The sequence below is a fragment of the Saccostrea echinata genome, unplaced genomic scaffold (assembly GCF_033153115.1).
Source record: "Saccostrea echinata isolate AGI-Se365-2 ecotype Australia unplaced genomic scaffold, CSIRO_AGI_Sech_v1 ptg000016l, whole genome shotgun sequence".
NCBI classification, from domain to species: Eukaryota; Metazoa; Mollusca; class Bivalvia; order Ostreida; family Ostreidae; genus Saccostrea; species Saccostrea echinata.
The window spans coordinates 4008763-4026562 of record NW_026889765.1 but is presented as its reverse complement, the minus strand read 5'-3'; the positions used below and the strand labels follow the sequence as shown (position 1 = coordinate 4026562).

Below are 17800 nucleotides of genomic sequence, written 5' to 3'. Positions count from 1 at the left end.
ACAACTGTCCAGCTGTCTGTCCGTCCGTCTGTAAACAATTTTTCAAAATGCTACTCCTACAGTTTTGGTCTGATTTCAGTATAACTTGGCACACAAGTAGACAATAATAAGATACGTAATTCTGTATATCAGTTTTTGATTTCAATGAACAGTGTTGCCATGGTTACCAAAAAATAGAAATTTCTGTGAAAAACTTTCAAAACGCTACTCCTCCTACAGTTTTGATCTAATTTCAATATAATTTGGCACACAAGTAGACTATAATAAGATACATTATTCTATATAACGGTTTTTGATTTCAATGAATGGTGTTGCCATGGTTACTAAAAATAGAAATTTCTGTGAAATACATTCAAAACGCTACTCCTCCTACAGTTTTAGTCCGATTTCAGTATAACGGCACACAAGTAGACTATGAACAAAGATACATAATTCTGTTTATCGGTTTTTGATTTCAATGAATGGTATTGCCTTGGTTACTAAAAATAGAGATTTCTTGGAAATATTTTCAAAACGCTACTCCTCCTACAGTTTTGATCTCATTTCAATATAACTTGGCACACAAGTAGACTACATTAAGATACATAATTCTCTGTATAAGTTTTTGATTTCGATGAACGATGTTGCCATGGTTACTAGAAATAGAAATTTCTTGAAATACTTTCAAAATGCTACTCCTCCTATACTTTTTGTCTGATTTCAGTTTAACTTGGCATACAAGTAGACTACACTTAGATACATAATTGTCATTATTGTTTTTTGATTTTGTTGAATGATGTTACCATGGTTACTTAAATCGAAATTTCTGTAAAATTATTTTAAAAGGCTACTCCACCTACAGTTTTCTTCTGATGCAAGAAATCCTGCCATAAAAAAGACTAAACCAAGGATCATTATTCTATTTATTGCTGTTGAAAAGTTTTAAGTCCAAGTGCTACTTTTATCTTCCTTTATAAGTACAACCAGTAGAGCTACAGTCTTGTCAGACTTCTGGGTTTTTTTTGAGGGGGGGGGAGGGCTACAACTACTTAGGATCTCCGTAATGGTGCAAGTGTGGGAGTGATTCACTACCGCACAGATTTTGGCTCAAATTATCAGTAAGTGGGTATTTTATTAACATATCTTACCTTAACTCATAAAATGTACATGTAGTTATGAAAGACATGAATTAGTCCAAAAATATACAGAACAATCCGTACATCGGTTATTTTTCGTGTATGTGAACATCACAACTTGAATTTATCCACCATGTTTACTGACCTTGATCGATTTTATTTGACAACCAATGAAAAATTCAGGATCTAGGGGAGCGGATTGTTTATGAAAAAAATATCCCATGGAATGCTTTTATTTATCGATGTTTAGTGATATCATACAACACAAACATTTATCAACACCAACATTTACTTTATCAAGTGATTCTAAATTTCAAGCGCAAGTCTCAGTACATCATGCTAGAACTGTCATGGCTGCTGAGGAGAACGACTGGTAAACATGCAGATTTATTTTACTTGGTTTTCATGTATAAAGGGCTATGATGTTGATAGTGAATAAAAATTCTGTCTCATTGGAAGTAAGTTGAATGCAAAAACAATTTATTTTGCCTGCAGTCGCCCGCATCTAAAAAAATATAGGCCTATTTGCACCGTTACGGAGATGCAGTGGAATTGTAGCCCTCTCCTGAAAATATCAGATTAAAAAAAAGTCGGAGAGGGCTACATTATTGCAGCTACATGTTGTGCTGTTCAGCTGTTTGGCCACAAATGCAAGTAATGCAAAAAGTAGGTAAAAATAACTACTTTGGATAGGTTTAAATAACTAGGTAGCTATTAATAGCTACGTAGGTAGAAAAAGTCTTTGGACTGGACCTTTTTAACACTTTTTAGAGGTGGAACAATACACAGGTCTTGCAATACAATACGTATTTTGTTACAAATAACACAATGCAATGCATATTGTATCTCAATATTATGATTAATTAGAAAACTATAAAAAACTTGATATTTAATTTCAATATTTGACTTCTTGACAATATATAAATCAACAAATTATTTTATATCAAATCACATGTGCTTTGAAATTAATACTTGAAGTTCATCAATTTCATTGACTAAAATTTACAAAAACAACATAACATGATGTTTTGCCAAATGTCTATAAAGAAGTTGGCTTCAATAAGTATGTAGTTCATCAATATCATTGACTAAAAATTAATCTGAAATATCACATGTACATATTAATTTTTAATTGCTGAAAGTCTATATATACTGTGGAATCATCAATGTTCGTGGGGGACCATTGTTCATGGATTTCGTGCGTCTGACACCCTTATCAACGAATTTACATCCCCACGAACAATTATTTTGTCAACATATTTATTCATTGAATCTACTTTGTATACGAGTTACCCATGAAATTACATCCCCACGAACCAACAAAATTTTGCTTAACCACGAACATTGACCCCCATGAATATAAATGATTCCACAGTAATCAAGATGAGTGTACAGAAAAATTAATCCACAACTTGTTTCAAAATTTCAAATTCTCTTTAATGAAAATTAGACAATCCATGCTTTTTTACGAGTTGTTAGTGCCATATAGACAATGATAATAAATAAAAATAATATTCCCTGTTGTGAAAACAATACTTTCTGTCTATAACAAGCTTTACATACTGAACTTTTCTTGTCCCATCATCTGAGGATGCTTAAAAGTGAAAATGTTTTTTACCTCTTATCTAAGACTTACTACATGGAGACCAATTCTTTGGATGAGATCGTATAAACCTGTAGTAGGTGTTGGTACGAAAAAGATTCCTCACTGCTCAAGGGCCTTGAGTGCTGAGTATAGGTTTAAATTTGTAACCCTCCACTGGCAAGTGGTGGCGTCTCCATATGAGTTAAAAATTCTCTAGAAGTTCGTTAAAACAATAAAAACAAACAAAACGATTACTAGTTCTAAAGCATGTTTTAAATATCAATAACATCTCTGCATCGAACTCGCCGCCATTTACTATTTTCATTTTCAATTTTTTGATGGGTTGTTTGTGTATCGGTTCATACCGATATTGCAATGCATGTATCTTAAACTGTATCTTAGCAGAAAATATTGATGTGCATTCCATTGTTTGGGTAGCTGGATACCACCTTCTGTGCTGAGGCATCAATAAGTATTCCTACCTAATATGTTGACCATTGGGGTGAGCGTTGTGTATTACTGGATATTTACTTTTAACTAAGATCCACCTCTTCAAACTGCACGAAACATTTGAAACATTTAGACTGTGACGTCACATGACGTCAAATGTTAGTTGCATTCCCATAAAGATTTTGTTTGAAGTCATAATTTTAATAAAAGAATGTTAAATTAATCTTCTATCTATAAGCAATATCCATTAAATCAAGGTGAGTTTATTTTTTGTGAACAAAATTTTTTTTACATATTTAAAACATCAAAATAACAATTCAACTATAGCAATTCAAATGATTTTTATTTTTAAACCATCATTTATCAAAACTTTAACTATTTAGTTTCCAGTAACTAATCCTTCATTTATTAATTTGTAAAATGAACTGATGATATGTATGTGGACATAATGAAATCTTAACATTTATTGAACTCCCCTTTTATATTTCTTTTCAATATCAATTTCCAGTATTCGTTTTTCTTTTTTGTTAATCCGTAATCTATGAACATAGGAATTCCTCGATCTTTTTTGTGGTAAGGGCATGAAAATCAGATGCCTTATGAATACACATGGAAATGCAAAACCTGATAAACACAAAGCCTGTTAAATGCAAAACAGGATAAACGCAATGTACATTACAATAAACAGAAGACCTGATTGGATACATTCATGATACAATAGGATACATGCACGATACAAAAGGACACAATAGAATTGTTAAAAATAACATTTCCCATTCTGTATCATCAGTGTCTGATCATTTTTCGGCCTCATACTATTGTTAAAACTTTCTAGTACATTTCTCCAATGCCATTTTGTCACTTTCAATTTCTAAATTATACTTTAAAGTTTTGGAATATTCACTAGCTCTGTGTGTTAATTGGACAATGGGATTTTCAGCCCCTGGCCCAGAATGATATTTATTAGCCCATATAAAAAAAGCATTTTCCACATTATGTTGATGCTTACTGATATGCAACTTAACAGGAAACACATTGCGTCTTGTATATATAGGTACTAAATATACAATTTAGAATTCTGTATTTTAATTACATAATGTGTCATGTTAAAAAGATCTTGCAGTAGTCTTCAGATTATATTTCGTATTATTTTAATATCTAAGAAATAAACAAAAACTATGATTTCAATGAGAAACTATTTTTATTGAAGATAAATCAATTGCGAATGTAGAGGAAATTCTGGTTACGAACCAGGTCAGTGCCCTATGAAGTTTTTGTTGCCCATACCAGCATTCAGTTTCCTCGAGCGAGTGGGCGACCGTAAATTTTAATCCCTGAACTAAATTTAATTTAGCCTTAAGAATTGTAATTTCACATTAAAAAAAAAAAAAACAAAACAAAACAAAAAAAAAGCCAACAACTTTTTCGTATCTATACTGTTCAGGACATTGAATCCTCAGAAGATCCAAACCTTGTTGGGGACAATCCTTTTAAACTGTTAGGTTATAGAAAAACAGTAAAACTCAGTTAAAGCGAAGTCTGGGGACCTGTGAATTTACTTTGTTATATCCATAATTTGTTATATCCGTATAACGAATTCGTTAAAGTATATATAACAAATTAGCAATATGCAGCATTTCCTTTAAGTATGACTACCAAATATGTTTTGGGAGGTATTAAATACCAAATTTTACTTGGGGCACTAAATATTTCTGAGGATAGAATCTAAAATCTAAATGCATATAAAAAATAATGTCGGTTTAATATTTTGAAGTTTAAGATATTGAAAATTGGTTATAAAAGATGTAATTTTCCTTATCTTAAACCTCTACAGGACAGAAAATCAGTTCGTTATATCTGTAAATTTGTTATATCAGAGTTTGTTATAACTGTAATATTTTCCTAGGATTTGTTAAGAATTTCGCTGGGGATTCCAAAAAACTTCGCTATATCCATGAATTTCCTATATTCCGTGTTCATACTAAATGAGTTTTACTGTATATTGACGCCGATGAAGGAAATAATACCAAGTACAAAGTTTCCTTCTTTTTCGCAATGTGCATAATTTATATCCCATTTGGGACGTTATATCCAAACAAGCTATTATATCTTATTTGGGCAATTGCTTTAGTGCTTTAAACACCATGACTTATGTCTCTTAATATATATGTCTTTTATTTATTTCAAATTATATGATATGGGCATGTAATACATCATAATTTCTTTTTTAAAAGTATTATCAACGTAAAGTGAATAGAAAAAAAATGATTCAAAAATGCTCATTTTCCCTTTTGGATGGGGCTCCCCTTGATACACAATTCTGGCTGAGTTTGAGGCTTTAGCATGTTTAGCAATAGATGTCAATGATGTGAATTTTCAGTTCATATATTTTTACAAATATATGATCATAGAATGTTATTGTGATCATAATTCACTAATATTCCATTTGCCTATTTAACAGTATGATTGGACATATGACAAAAGTGTAGATAATGTTCATCCCCCTAATTTTATGAAGTAAAATTATGTGATCTAAACATCAAATGTAAAAATTGCTTTATAGAATTACTTTTTGTATATAATAATTGACCTGTCGGTTTGATCTTCAATCCATCCTTTTATGTAAGAGCATGAACTACAGTTCGAGAAATTTACAAAACTAGTGTATGATGGATCATAGGAAAATGGGGAAAATTTCTTAACCATCATGTTGCGAACAGAATCCATTTCTGCACTTGCTTCCTAGCATTTCTTTTTTTGAAAAAAGATTTCATGAAAATTAATGTCAAAGCAGTGCAGGAAAGGGCATATGCAAAGGTCAGTTTTGAACTTGCTACCATTACTGCATATTGTGTTTCAGAAATCAGAATAAGGCTTATATACTGTTGACCCATTGATAATTTCAAAACATTTGTACTTAGCACAGAAGGCTTTCCATATGTCCTTTACCAAAAGACAAAAGGAAAAACAAAACAAATAGCATGTTTTATTCTCATCTCTCTCACCCCTTCTCTCAGTAGTGTTGCTTTGTGTTTTATGCCAAATGAATATGGTTACCTAGTTTAAGTGCTTATTCAATGATATTATATTTTACCCATTCTGTAACACTAGAGGACATCTGCTTAAACAAAAAAAAAAGACTTTTAATAAAAACAGAAGCTTATTGAAAAATAAGTTTGCCTCTAAAAGCAGGTGATCAGATTGTTATATTACCTCTCTCTCCAAGTGTAATAGGAATTATGTCTGAAAATGGACAAAAAATACCTTACCATGGTCTCTTTTTCTCTCTCTTTTTGTATAAAAATGCATGTATAAAAATAATTTTCAACAAAGATAAATGGAGTAGTTTAATGTGATAATAAAACTTATATTTCATTTTCAGTTTTCTCCTCTTTTTCAGGTTGATAAAGTCATTTGACCCCAGCAAAAATGTACATTAATTAACAACTGCCTTGTCATCATCTGCAGAGGGGAGGCTGAGAGATATGACCTTGACCTTGGAAATCTGAGGTAAATATGATGCAGACAGCTGTCAGTGCTACCACAGAAATGGCCACTTGACAGCCCTTCTCACAAGATTTACAGCCCCCAGCTTCAGGAGAAATAACATTTTTGCCTGCCTCTGTGTATTTTTTTTTTTTTGACTCAGATTTAAAACTTATAAGCTGTCATGTGACTTTGGCAGGTCTCTTATGTCATATAGAGGCAGCTGCCTGGTTAGGAGATGAGAGCAAGGGGGTCATTTGTTTTACATGCAAACATTTGTCACCTAAGAATATATTGTATGCAGTAATGTACTGCTACTGTGCTACACAGCTGCCCCACATTTTTTGCAAAGCATATTTTTTATTTTCATTTATCTTTTCTTTCTACATTTTTTTTTTTTTTAATTTTTTTATATTTTTTTTACAAATTCACATTTATTTTAGTTGTTTTATAAATGGCAAACTTTCTGTACTTAGAAGAGAAATGAAAAATGAAGTAAAATTGGACTGAAGAGTTAGTCTTAAAAATCAATTGAATTTCAATATACTGTAGATTCATTTTTTTACTTGAGTACTGGTACTTTAATATCACAAAATGATTCATTGACATCAAATCGCGAGAACCTGAATTCACAAGTGGACTGTTTATGAAGAGTTTTTATATATACATTGTATTTTAGCAATGTAAAAATAAAAAAATGTATAAGGCCTTATTTTATTTTGCGAGTGGTGAATCTCAAGAAATTGCATGATAAAAAATTCTCCGCACATATTAATAAGGAATCTACAGTTATTTACGTTTTCCCCCTTATACTTCTGTAAAAATGTATTTCACAAATCACTGACTTACATGAAAAAATTACAACTGATTTAAGTATATTTCTGTCATTTTAATAACAATTTAAAAGTTGTGAATGATTGTCATTGTTAAAATGATACTTTTGTATACAATGCATTTCATTATTCTGTAGGGATGTCAAATCGGTCAATTTTTGATAATCGGTTACTCGGACGTTTTTCCGATCGAGTACCTGGCTACTTCGTAATGTGAAAATGTAAATACAAGTGTGTTTATTTTCTTAAGCCACGTTAATCAAGCTCTGTTAAACCCCAAAGCTGTTTTTATCACGTTTATAAATGTATATAAACATCGAGTCCAATGGAATTGATTTTTTGGTACTAAAGAGCTAGGTTCACTTTATGCATTAAATGGCCCTGTAGATATACCAATTTATTGACTAACACTTTATGTTCCATTTTAAACATCAAGATAAAGTAGAGACTTAGTACTTTCATTTCCTATTAAAAATTTTCTTCTTAAAGCCAAGGTCTTGGAAAACAGGCTTCATGGAATTGCAATGTTCTTGAATTTTAAGGAAAACAAGTATATTTGAGTACTTTCACAGAGGAGAAATAATATGAGCGCACCCTCTGATCTAAAAAATAAAACATGTTTTGTAATCCTCAGAAATAGTTCTATCATTTAATAGTTGCATATTTTAGATAAGAGGTTGCTCTCTATATTAAATATAGAAAAATAGCTTTAAAAATTGGCTCTTTTTTGTAGAATTTTTCAGGATATGAGGAAAATGACGCATTTCATGACGTCATAATGCATTGACTAGCCAGAAAATTACGTCATTTTTGATAGATATGCAGTCACCAAAGATCTAAATGATATTTAATGCATTGCCAACTAAAACCAAGCAATTTCAGTTTTTCTGAAATTCACAGGGCCAAAAAAGGCCGTAAGTGAACCTTGTTCTTCATTTAACAAATAAACACAAAAGACGCAATAGTTACAAACGGTTTACAATTCTTGTTAAGGATCTATTTCATCAACACAAAAGGAGGACAATCTGTTTCGCAGGTTTGTGATGATTAGACTAGCGAAAGGGATGGAACGGACGTTGTTTGGATCGCTAGTCTAAGTTAATTGTTTCCACCGTATAAACTTACTACACAAACTGACTTTCAATATTATTCTGAATCTTTAGTTATTTCTGAATATTTCTTCACTTTTGAAGTGCAGGGGTAGCAGCATTTCTTTTCATGTCCGATTTTGTTGCTAATATATTAACAAAATAATTTAAAACTTATAATTTGAAGATAATAGATCATACTTAATCGAATCGATATTCACTATAAGAAATCGTTGAAGCCATCCAAAAATTAAGGACCACAATAGGTGAGAACAGCTGTGTACCAGGTGATTGGTCACTAATTACTGTATATACACAGCCACAGGCCATAACGGGTTTTTTACAGGTGTAGAAGACGACACGCTAATAACCGTTTGCAGTTTTAAGTTATTTTTTTATATTTATTTATAAAAATATGTACTTTGAAATAAGAAAAAATACACTTCCGAGTAACCGAGTACTAATTTTAGTATTCAATACTCGGACATTCGATCGAGTACCCAGTTAACCAGGTACTCGTTGACATCCCTAATATTTTGATAATGATGGAATATGTGCATGTCCACACAGAGTAAAATTCTGTAATCACTATTTACAGATTGGAATAAAGAAAAATCAGAAGAGAGGATATAAAGACATAGACATAGAGGTGGAAAGGTATATCAATTTGTTACAATTTCAACTTTGCAAAACCTGAGTGTAAAAAGTAAAGGTATTGTCTTTTGTTGGAAAAACAGCAACTTGTCAAAACAAAAAGTTTTTGAAACTGCCAACGGAAATTTTCAACAATATCAGAGGGTACAGATATATCTTGCAGCTTTAATAAAAGCAGTCAACCATCACACAAATCTTCAGTACAAATAAAAAATTGCAGAACAATTTCAAATAAAATGGATAAAATTTACCTATAAATCAGTCCTTAAGGATTACGTATAAAGCTATAACGATATTTTACTGCAGATATGAAGTTCTACTAGATTCTATATACAGGGAACTTGCTTATCCTTATATTTTCTAGCAGGTAATTTACTCATCCTTATGTTTTCTTTTATGTAATTTCAGATGGACGAAGAAATGTTTGATATGCATGTCTGCCTAGTCTGTCAGTCGACAGTAGTGGGTCTACTCAACTACATCAACCACAAAAAGTATGACTGCCAAGGGAGAAAGATTACTGCCACTGTCCCAACCAGTGGTTCCTCTCCCCAGTCCCAGTCCCCCCAATCTAGCAGTGTCCCCAGCAACCAGGTGGAAACTCAGGTGGTAGGGACGGTGACTGTTCTTAATGAGAAGACTGAGGACTATGTGCATCCTATGGGAGGTCTCCATCTTCTTGCCAGTCAGTGTCAACCCACTACTGAACAGGAGAGGGTTCTGGCATCTTCTGGAACAAGTCTCAACCACTCTCAGGCAAATATGTCAACTGATCCTTGCAGCATGACTTCTGAACCTATACCACAAAATCTGATGTTGCAGCGTAGTATTCCTAGTCAGCAGAATTCCATTACAGTAGGACATAACCTGGGTATTGAACAGAATGGTCTTCCAAATTCTAATTCCACTGTGAGTCTGTCTGATCAGGAACTAGCTGTTGTAATTGATTTCTCCACAGAAAAGAGTGATATTTTTAGTCCAAGCAATGGACAAGGAGTGGATCCAAATGTTGTTATGACTGATGCAACAAGTAAAGAAAAACCAGACTTCTTCTCCTCCCTTGCTCTTCAGAGTAAATCTACAACATCCAAAGATTCTGGACATAACGAGGGCATGTTTGGAGACCAAGGGCACAACAGCATAAATGAACTTCCTATAGCAAATATCCTCAACAGTTTGAATTTCAGTGATGATGATTTGGATTTTGATGAAGATTTCTTAGAGGAAGCTTTTTCTGATGAGTCTGATGGTGACTTTCCACCCCCAGAGCACACTCGTGGGAAGTGGAAGCCAGGAGAGGGGCCACATCATTCCACAGGTGGAAAATGGAGATCACAGAGGACTTTAATCAGTACAGGAGGGAAGTGGAAACCAGGCATGCATAAAGAAGGTGGAGGAAAGGGGAAAGGAAAGCAATTAAAAACAAGATCTACTGAATCAGCTTCAGATTATTACTGCAGTACGTGTGATATGTCTTTCAAATCTAGATACATTTACTCTGCTCATTGTGGTGGGAAAACACACAAAAAGAGGAGACGATCTGGGAAGAAAATGTATGAAGATGAAGATGAAACGACGGTAGAGGAAAAGGAAGCAAATGCTGATGAACAAGAGGAGAAAAACGATGAGAAAGAGGCAGAAGCAGCTTCTACTGAGAATGAGCAAGAAAAAAATGCTGAGGAAAGTAAAGAAAATGCTTCTGTGGAGCTTACAGAGGTTCCAGTAACAATTAAACCCAAAAAAGAAATCGTGGAACCAGAGTGTAAAATCTGTGGTCAGAAATTTGCCAACTTGTATGTTTTAACAAGACACTTGTTATCTAAAAAACACAAAAACAGAACAAAAGGGGAGAAAGACACTATAAGGATCCTTGATCAGTACCACAAATTTATTGTTCGGCTGAGTCCATTCCAGTGTGGGTTATGTCAGTACTACTTTAACCAAGAAAATGACTTGATAGCTCACCTGAAAGAAGATGTTCACAGGAACCAATGTAAAAAACTGCCAGGAGAACTGATGTGTACTTTGTGTCAGTACAGTAGTCATTCAAATGAGGATCTAATTTATCACATGATCAATAACATAAGCCATAGAGAGGCTGCTTTAAAAGGGAGAAAACTCTGCATCATCAAAGAAAAGTGGTTTATGGCTGCATGTAAGTTCTGCAAAAAGAAGATGCATTCAAGGGTACACATGAAGAGGCATGTCAGATCAAAGCATAGGAAGGAGCTCAATTCGGTTGGTCACATTATCGGAGAGTCCCAGATTGATGAAGTTGGGGAATTTTCTTGCAGTGAATGCAACAACAGGAAATTCAAAACTTACAATGCCTTTGTGATTCACATGAATCGGCGCCATGGAGACAGCGATGCAGCCATTTGTGAACTCTGCAACAAAGTTTTATCAGGAAGAAATAGCTTTTCCCAGCACATGAAGAGCAAGAAGCATAAAAATAAAGAAATGATGAGATACTTAGGGAAGAAAGAGGGAAAACTGGAGGAAGTAAAGGAAGAAAAAGAAGGGGCTGTAAAAGAAGAAGAGAAAGAAAAGGAGGTGAAGAATGAGGAAATGAAGAATGAACAAGGAGAGGAAGAAGAAGGAGAGGAAGATAAATACACCACACTGAAGTACAACACTCAGAAACCTGATGTCCCAGGAATGTATGAACGAGCGCACAACAATCATCACCTGAAAAAGCCCCGAGGCCCATACAAGAAAAGAGGCAAAAAACTCACAGATAAGCCAGTACAAGAAAAAATCTTCAAGTGTAATCATTGTGATTACATGGTGAATAAGTACGCCGACCTTCGACCCCACTACATGGAGGCTCATTCTAAGGAGATTCTGGTCTGTGAGCTTTGTGACATTACTTTCCTCAATGAAAAAGCATTGAAGCTTCACTATTCTGGAAAACAACATCAGGCCAATTTAGCTACAGTTGAAGACAACAGTACAAATGTGGAAGGAGAACCAAGTATCTTCCATTGCCACATCTGTAACAAGAGATTCACAGATGAAGCTTGGAAACAATTCCACATTGATGTTTATCATCTGCATCCAAACTCAGAAGAGCTGCTAGTTAAGGAATTGGGAAGGCCAGACATAACATGGGAGAAATACAAAGACTTCTTAGAGACAGTTAAGAACTGTGAGAGGAATGAGAGAATACCTTGCAAGGAGTGTGGAAAAGAATTGAAAAAGGATTACATGTTGGAGCATCTACGTCTTCACTCTGGTGATCGTCCATTTAAATGCCGTTACTGTAACCTAGGCTTCATGTCACCATTGTCTTTGAGGCGTCATCTGCTGACTCACCTGGGATTGACAGAGAGGAGTTGTGATATATGTGGAAAGAAGTACAAAAAAGTGGAGTCCTACAGGGAACACATGAGGCAGCATGCAATGGAGAAACAGGGAGTCCAGAAGCTTATGTGTGATGTTTGTGGAATGTCTTTCTACCTCCAACGTCAACTTAAGCATCACATGCGTAGGCATGGAGAGAAAAAATTCAAATGTGCAGTTCAAGACTGTCACTGGAGTTTCTATTTTGCCAATGAACTTGATGCTCACATGAAGTCCCATACCAAACACCGCCCATTTCTCTGCGACCAGTGTGGGTATTCAGCAGGGACAAAGAATAGACTGCTGCGTCACAGTCGTACTCACACTGGAGAAAGAAACTTCCACTGTGAATACTGTACCTACAAAGCTGGTACTAGAACTCATCTTCGTCGTCATATGAGAATCCATATTGGTTCTAAACCATACAAGTGCCCATATTGCGATTATTCATGTAACACTCACGAAAACATCCGCAAGCATATAATGAAAACAAAAAAGCACGAGGGACTGTTTATCTACCCCTGCAAGTTTTGTGAATGGGGTTCTAACACTGTAAATGAATTCCGTGCTCACTCTAAACTAAACCATCCAGAACATTATGATGATGAGAAGTATGAAGGCATCGCAGCAGTCATGGGATTGTATGTCAAGGAAGAAGATCTTCAGAAACCTACAGAAGGCATGAAAATCAATCCAGTAAAAGAACGGAAGCCCAGGGAAGCTTCCTCTCAACCCCCAGAGAAAAAAATCAAAGCAGAAAGTATGTCCCAGTCTGTGGAGGAGCCTATTATAGTAGTGCCAGGCTACTCCCAGGAGGAAGTAGTGGAGCATTATGGGACTGTGGACTACCATATTCCCTACAGCGGTCAGAATGACACAGATATCAGCCGACCGTGGAATCCAACTTCTCAGATAGAGACAGAACGGGCAGTGAGAACTGTTATTGTTCCCTCGACATCCGGTGAAACTGTGATCACATATGAGTATGAAACAAGGGAGATCACTCCTAATGGGCCTGGAATACAAGGGGAACTTTATTACACCAGTTAGCGTAAAGATCTTACTTGTTAGGTTGTTTAAAAAAAAATTTTCACTTTCGTACAGAGTTTTCACTACTATAAACCATAATTAACCAATTGCTCAGGATTGAGAAACTCATTAAGGAAATAGTAAAAGTAGTCCAGTTAGGTCAAATGTTGATTATGTATTTTGAAAAAAAAAATGTAAAAACTCTTTGAATAACAGTCTTTTCAGGAAGTTACATTTCTTCCAAAGACCTTGAATTTTGCAGACATTATAAATATTTGATAAGTGATAACTCATCAAAAGGCCAAAGTCCTTAACTTGTCATTTATGCATTTTATGAAAGGTTGTTTCATGTAAAATCATATATTGTTATGAAATGTTTCGATTTGTATATTTTTGTTATAAAATCTTGCAGTACTTTTGCATTACCACTAGATTTTTAGCTGTGCTATACCCTATTTGTATCCTATAATTTGCTACCAGATTCTGGTAGTTAAAGTTTTGTTTGTGCCATAAAAATTGCAAACTACAAACTTTGTATTTAAATGATAACGGTCTTAATCTGTTTGAAATTGAATGAGTGCAAGGTTTTCAGATATTTTTTAAAAAAAATATACAAGCAATTGAAATCACACAAGAAATGCAGAATTTCTCTGTACTTTGATACATGAAAAGGGCACAATTGTATGTTTTAATTGTAATATGAATTTTTCTCAGAGATTCTTTTTAATTTCAAATGTCTCATTTATGTGCAAAACAGGTATTGAGAAAAATTATCACTTACCTCAGTTTCTACAGCTTTTGGAAAAAGTCTTGTCGGGAAATCTACTAGCATATGATTATTTTTTGACTTCCAAAAAATTTCATTTATTAGCAAATATATCGCTGTAAAACATGTCTTTTTACAGCAAAGAGAGATAAACTAAATGAAAATCAAATGGCAATTCAGATATTTTTTGCTAACAAGTGGAAATGTTTTTCTTGTTTATTCAAACATTTTAGTGCTTAGGCTTTTCATTTTACCAGCACAATAATAAATGTACCAATTTGCTTGTATGTTTTAACTTTTGTATGTATTGGGATTTTAGTATGACCATTCAACCAAAATTTGAACTTTGACCGTGTTACGTTGGAACATTATAGAACAGTTGGTTATATGTAAGTGTAATTTTAATCAGAAAGAAAATCATTTTATGCAAATTGAATTCTCTGAAGATAAAATATTTTGTTTTTAATCAAACTTTGATAATCATCTAATTTTTGTACATAATTCCTGAAAACTTGAAAATAAACTATTTTATATTAATTTTACTTACTGTATTAAAAAAAGTACTCACAAAGTAAAATTTACTGAGGGAATTTTATATTCTTACGAGTGAGCATTATTGAAACGGAAGTAAAAAGGATGTACATTGTTAAACAGGATGTCAGTGAAACACAAATTGCCCTCATTGATTTGACTTCAGGTTAACTATTGACCAATCAAATGTTTCTTTCTACCGAGAATTGTGAAACATGGCATAACCATCACTAATAAGTGATGATTTGGATGCATGAGCATAAACCAGTATATGTTAATTGTTTCAGGAAAAACTTTTTTATTTTAAAATTGGTACATGTACTGGTATTCTTATGATCCCCTTAGTACTCTGTAATTAAGTACATGTACTGCAGTTGGGTCTCTTTCAAAGACGGAACAACTGAGGAGTTTTCACTTCTGATCAGGGGAAATTTGAGACCTTTTTGAACTGATTTTCCAAAATGCACTTTGTCATGAGAACATCTTCAAGTACATTATATATTAATGAAAACATTTTTGAGTAACTGTATAGCAAAAATTTGAATGACAATATTTTATATCAATTATTACTAAAGCAACCAGATGAATTTTAAGTTCAGGATGAACTGTAAGTGTGTTGTCACCATGTACAATATGATCCATCGTTTGTCTTATCCAAAATACCGATAACTCATTTTGCTCTAGATGCACTGTCACTACCAACAAGCAACTCGTAAACGTTTATTATTAAAAGTGTACACTTGTAATAAGACACCAGAGAAATGACGGTTCTGAGTAGCAATGATTTACACATTTATTTAAATCATGAATTTGTTCAATAATCTGGAAAATGTAGATCCATAGCAAGTCTGGTAGTGTGTATCCTTAGATGCATCATCCTGGTAGGCTTATAGTTGCTTCGTAATGGTCCTGCTCCAAAATCTCTAACCTGTTCCATTCTTCAGATAATGTGGGTCAGATCCAGCATTCTTGTTTTGTGCATCCCTTAAATGTATGATCCATGCAAGTTTGGTCACCATAGGGCTTAAAGTTACTTGCATCTGAAACCTGGGTGGTAATATGAAACATACTTGATGAATTGTGCATGCATCTCTGATCAAAATATGGCATATTGTTATTAAAAGAAAACTGCTCCAAAATTTTAACCAGGGATGCAGACACCATGAGTATAGCATAAGCTCCTCAGGACTTCCTTGAGTTGAGCTAATAACAACTTGGCAAATTTCACCTGACTCAAGCTAAAATATTATTGCTAAATTAAGTACCGGTATATTTACAGTACTGTACTATTAAGTTCAAAAGGGAGCAAATGGACAGCTGTGTAAAGGCCCTATGCCCCTGCAGGTGTGAAGAGGACAATTAAAGTATAAGTAAATTGAAAACAACAACAAAAACAGAACACAATAACATTTGTTCATTTTATACTGACAACAAGAAAGCAAGGCACACATTCAAGGAAAATTATACATTATACATGTATAGATCCTACACAGTAAGCTATTGTATACTTGTCATTTGTGGAAAAAAAAAGTTAGAAAGTTTAAAGAAACCTCACATATCCACTACTCCTTCAGTGGGATTCTTGAAAATTCTGATACAAAATTAACAGCACAATGATCCAATATGAACAAATCTTAAGGATTACCTCCCTTAAAAAAATCTTGTATACACAGTTGATACTTCAGTGTAAGAAGATGGTATGCAATACCAAACATATTCTAGTAAAATGACATTAAATAAATTAACTTAGAAGGCATGATATGTCAATAAAAAGTCTATAAATACACTGAAAAAGCAACAAAGAACATGTATGGTACTTTTATCTACATCTTGAAATATAAAGCTTATTTGATTTATCTGCTTTTGAACTGAAAAGATTTTTGCAAGAGAAAATTAACATAATATTTGTACAAAAATCATATAAATAAAATATGATTAATGAGCCTAAATTATAGGTATGCATGATCCTGAAGAAAATTTGTTCACATCAATACCCACAAGCTATATATATATATATATATATATATATATATATATATATATATATATATATATATATATATATATATATATATATATATATATATATATTTTAGGAATGACTCTAATTCTTGGCCAAATTATTCGAGTATAACCTGGTTTGGGTCAGTTTACGCTTTATAATCCGCAAAGCGGATTATAAAACAGCGTAAACTGACCCAAACCAGGTTATACTCGAATAATTTGGCCAAGAATTAGAGTCAATCCTTATAATTTAATTTTAAAATCCTGAAATAACTATGGGTGTAAAATTTCGTTGCTTTTTATTAGTTCAAATTTGCCGCTCAATAATACAACCTTAGTAACGGAAGGAAGAGATGGGAAGCAAGGGGAGGTAAAAACTGATACATAGGCCTAGCAGCCTTTTTACATGTGGTAAGAGCGAATTATCGTTTGAAGTTAAAGGTACGTATATTAAATCTGGAATTTTCCATGAATCTCGAGGACTGGAAATGAGAGGATTGTATGGATACAGATGATTCAGCTGGTTGTCAGGGGGGTGTGTCCCCATACCAAACCAGGTTATACAGAAATAATTTGTGTTCCTTTTTGGATATTAACCAATCAGAGGCAAGAATACAAACAAAATTAAATTATATATATATATATATATATATATATATATATATATATATATATATATATATATATATATATATATATATATATATATATATAAAGTCAATCTGTATTTAATATCAGCTTTTATAAGAAAACATCTGATCATTGGTGACTTAATAAATTCATCCTATTTATTTCCTTGTATTAAGCAACTCCCACAAATGATCATTATTTTGCCTCCCATTATGCCATATAAAACTTGTATAAAAACCTCTCATTGAGTTAATTTTTGCCATTGTGACATTTAACGTTGGGTAAAG

General features: G+C 33.4%; 1 protein-coding gene across 1 annotated transcript; it reads left to right on the top strand.

Moving 5' to 3' along the window:
- The first annotated feature begins 6556 nt into the window (after positions 1-6556).
- Positions 6557-14885, top strand: LOC133188353 (zinc finger protein 26-like). Its single transcript, XM_061323733.1, has 3 exons — positions 6557-6660; positions 9156-9214; positions 9620-14885. The coding sequence occupies exon 3, from the start codon at positions 9620-9622 to the stop codon at positions 13601-13603; it is 3984 nt and encodes a 1327-aa protein (XP_061179717.1). The 5' UTR covers positions 6557-6660; positions 9156-9214; the 3' UTR covers positions 13604-14885.
- Positions 14886-17800: the final 2915 nt, after the last annotated feature.

What these genes read in the sequence shown, in the direction of transcription:
- LOC133188353 (XM_061323733.1), top strand. Translation starts at nt 9,620, where the DNA reads ATGGACGAAGAAATGTTTGATATGCATGTCTGCCTAGTCTGTCAGTCG.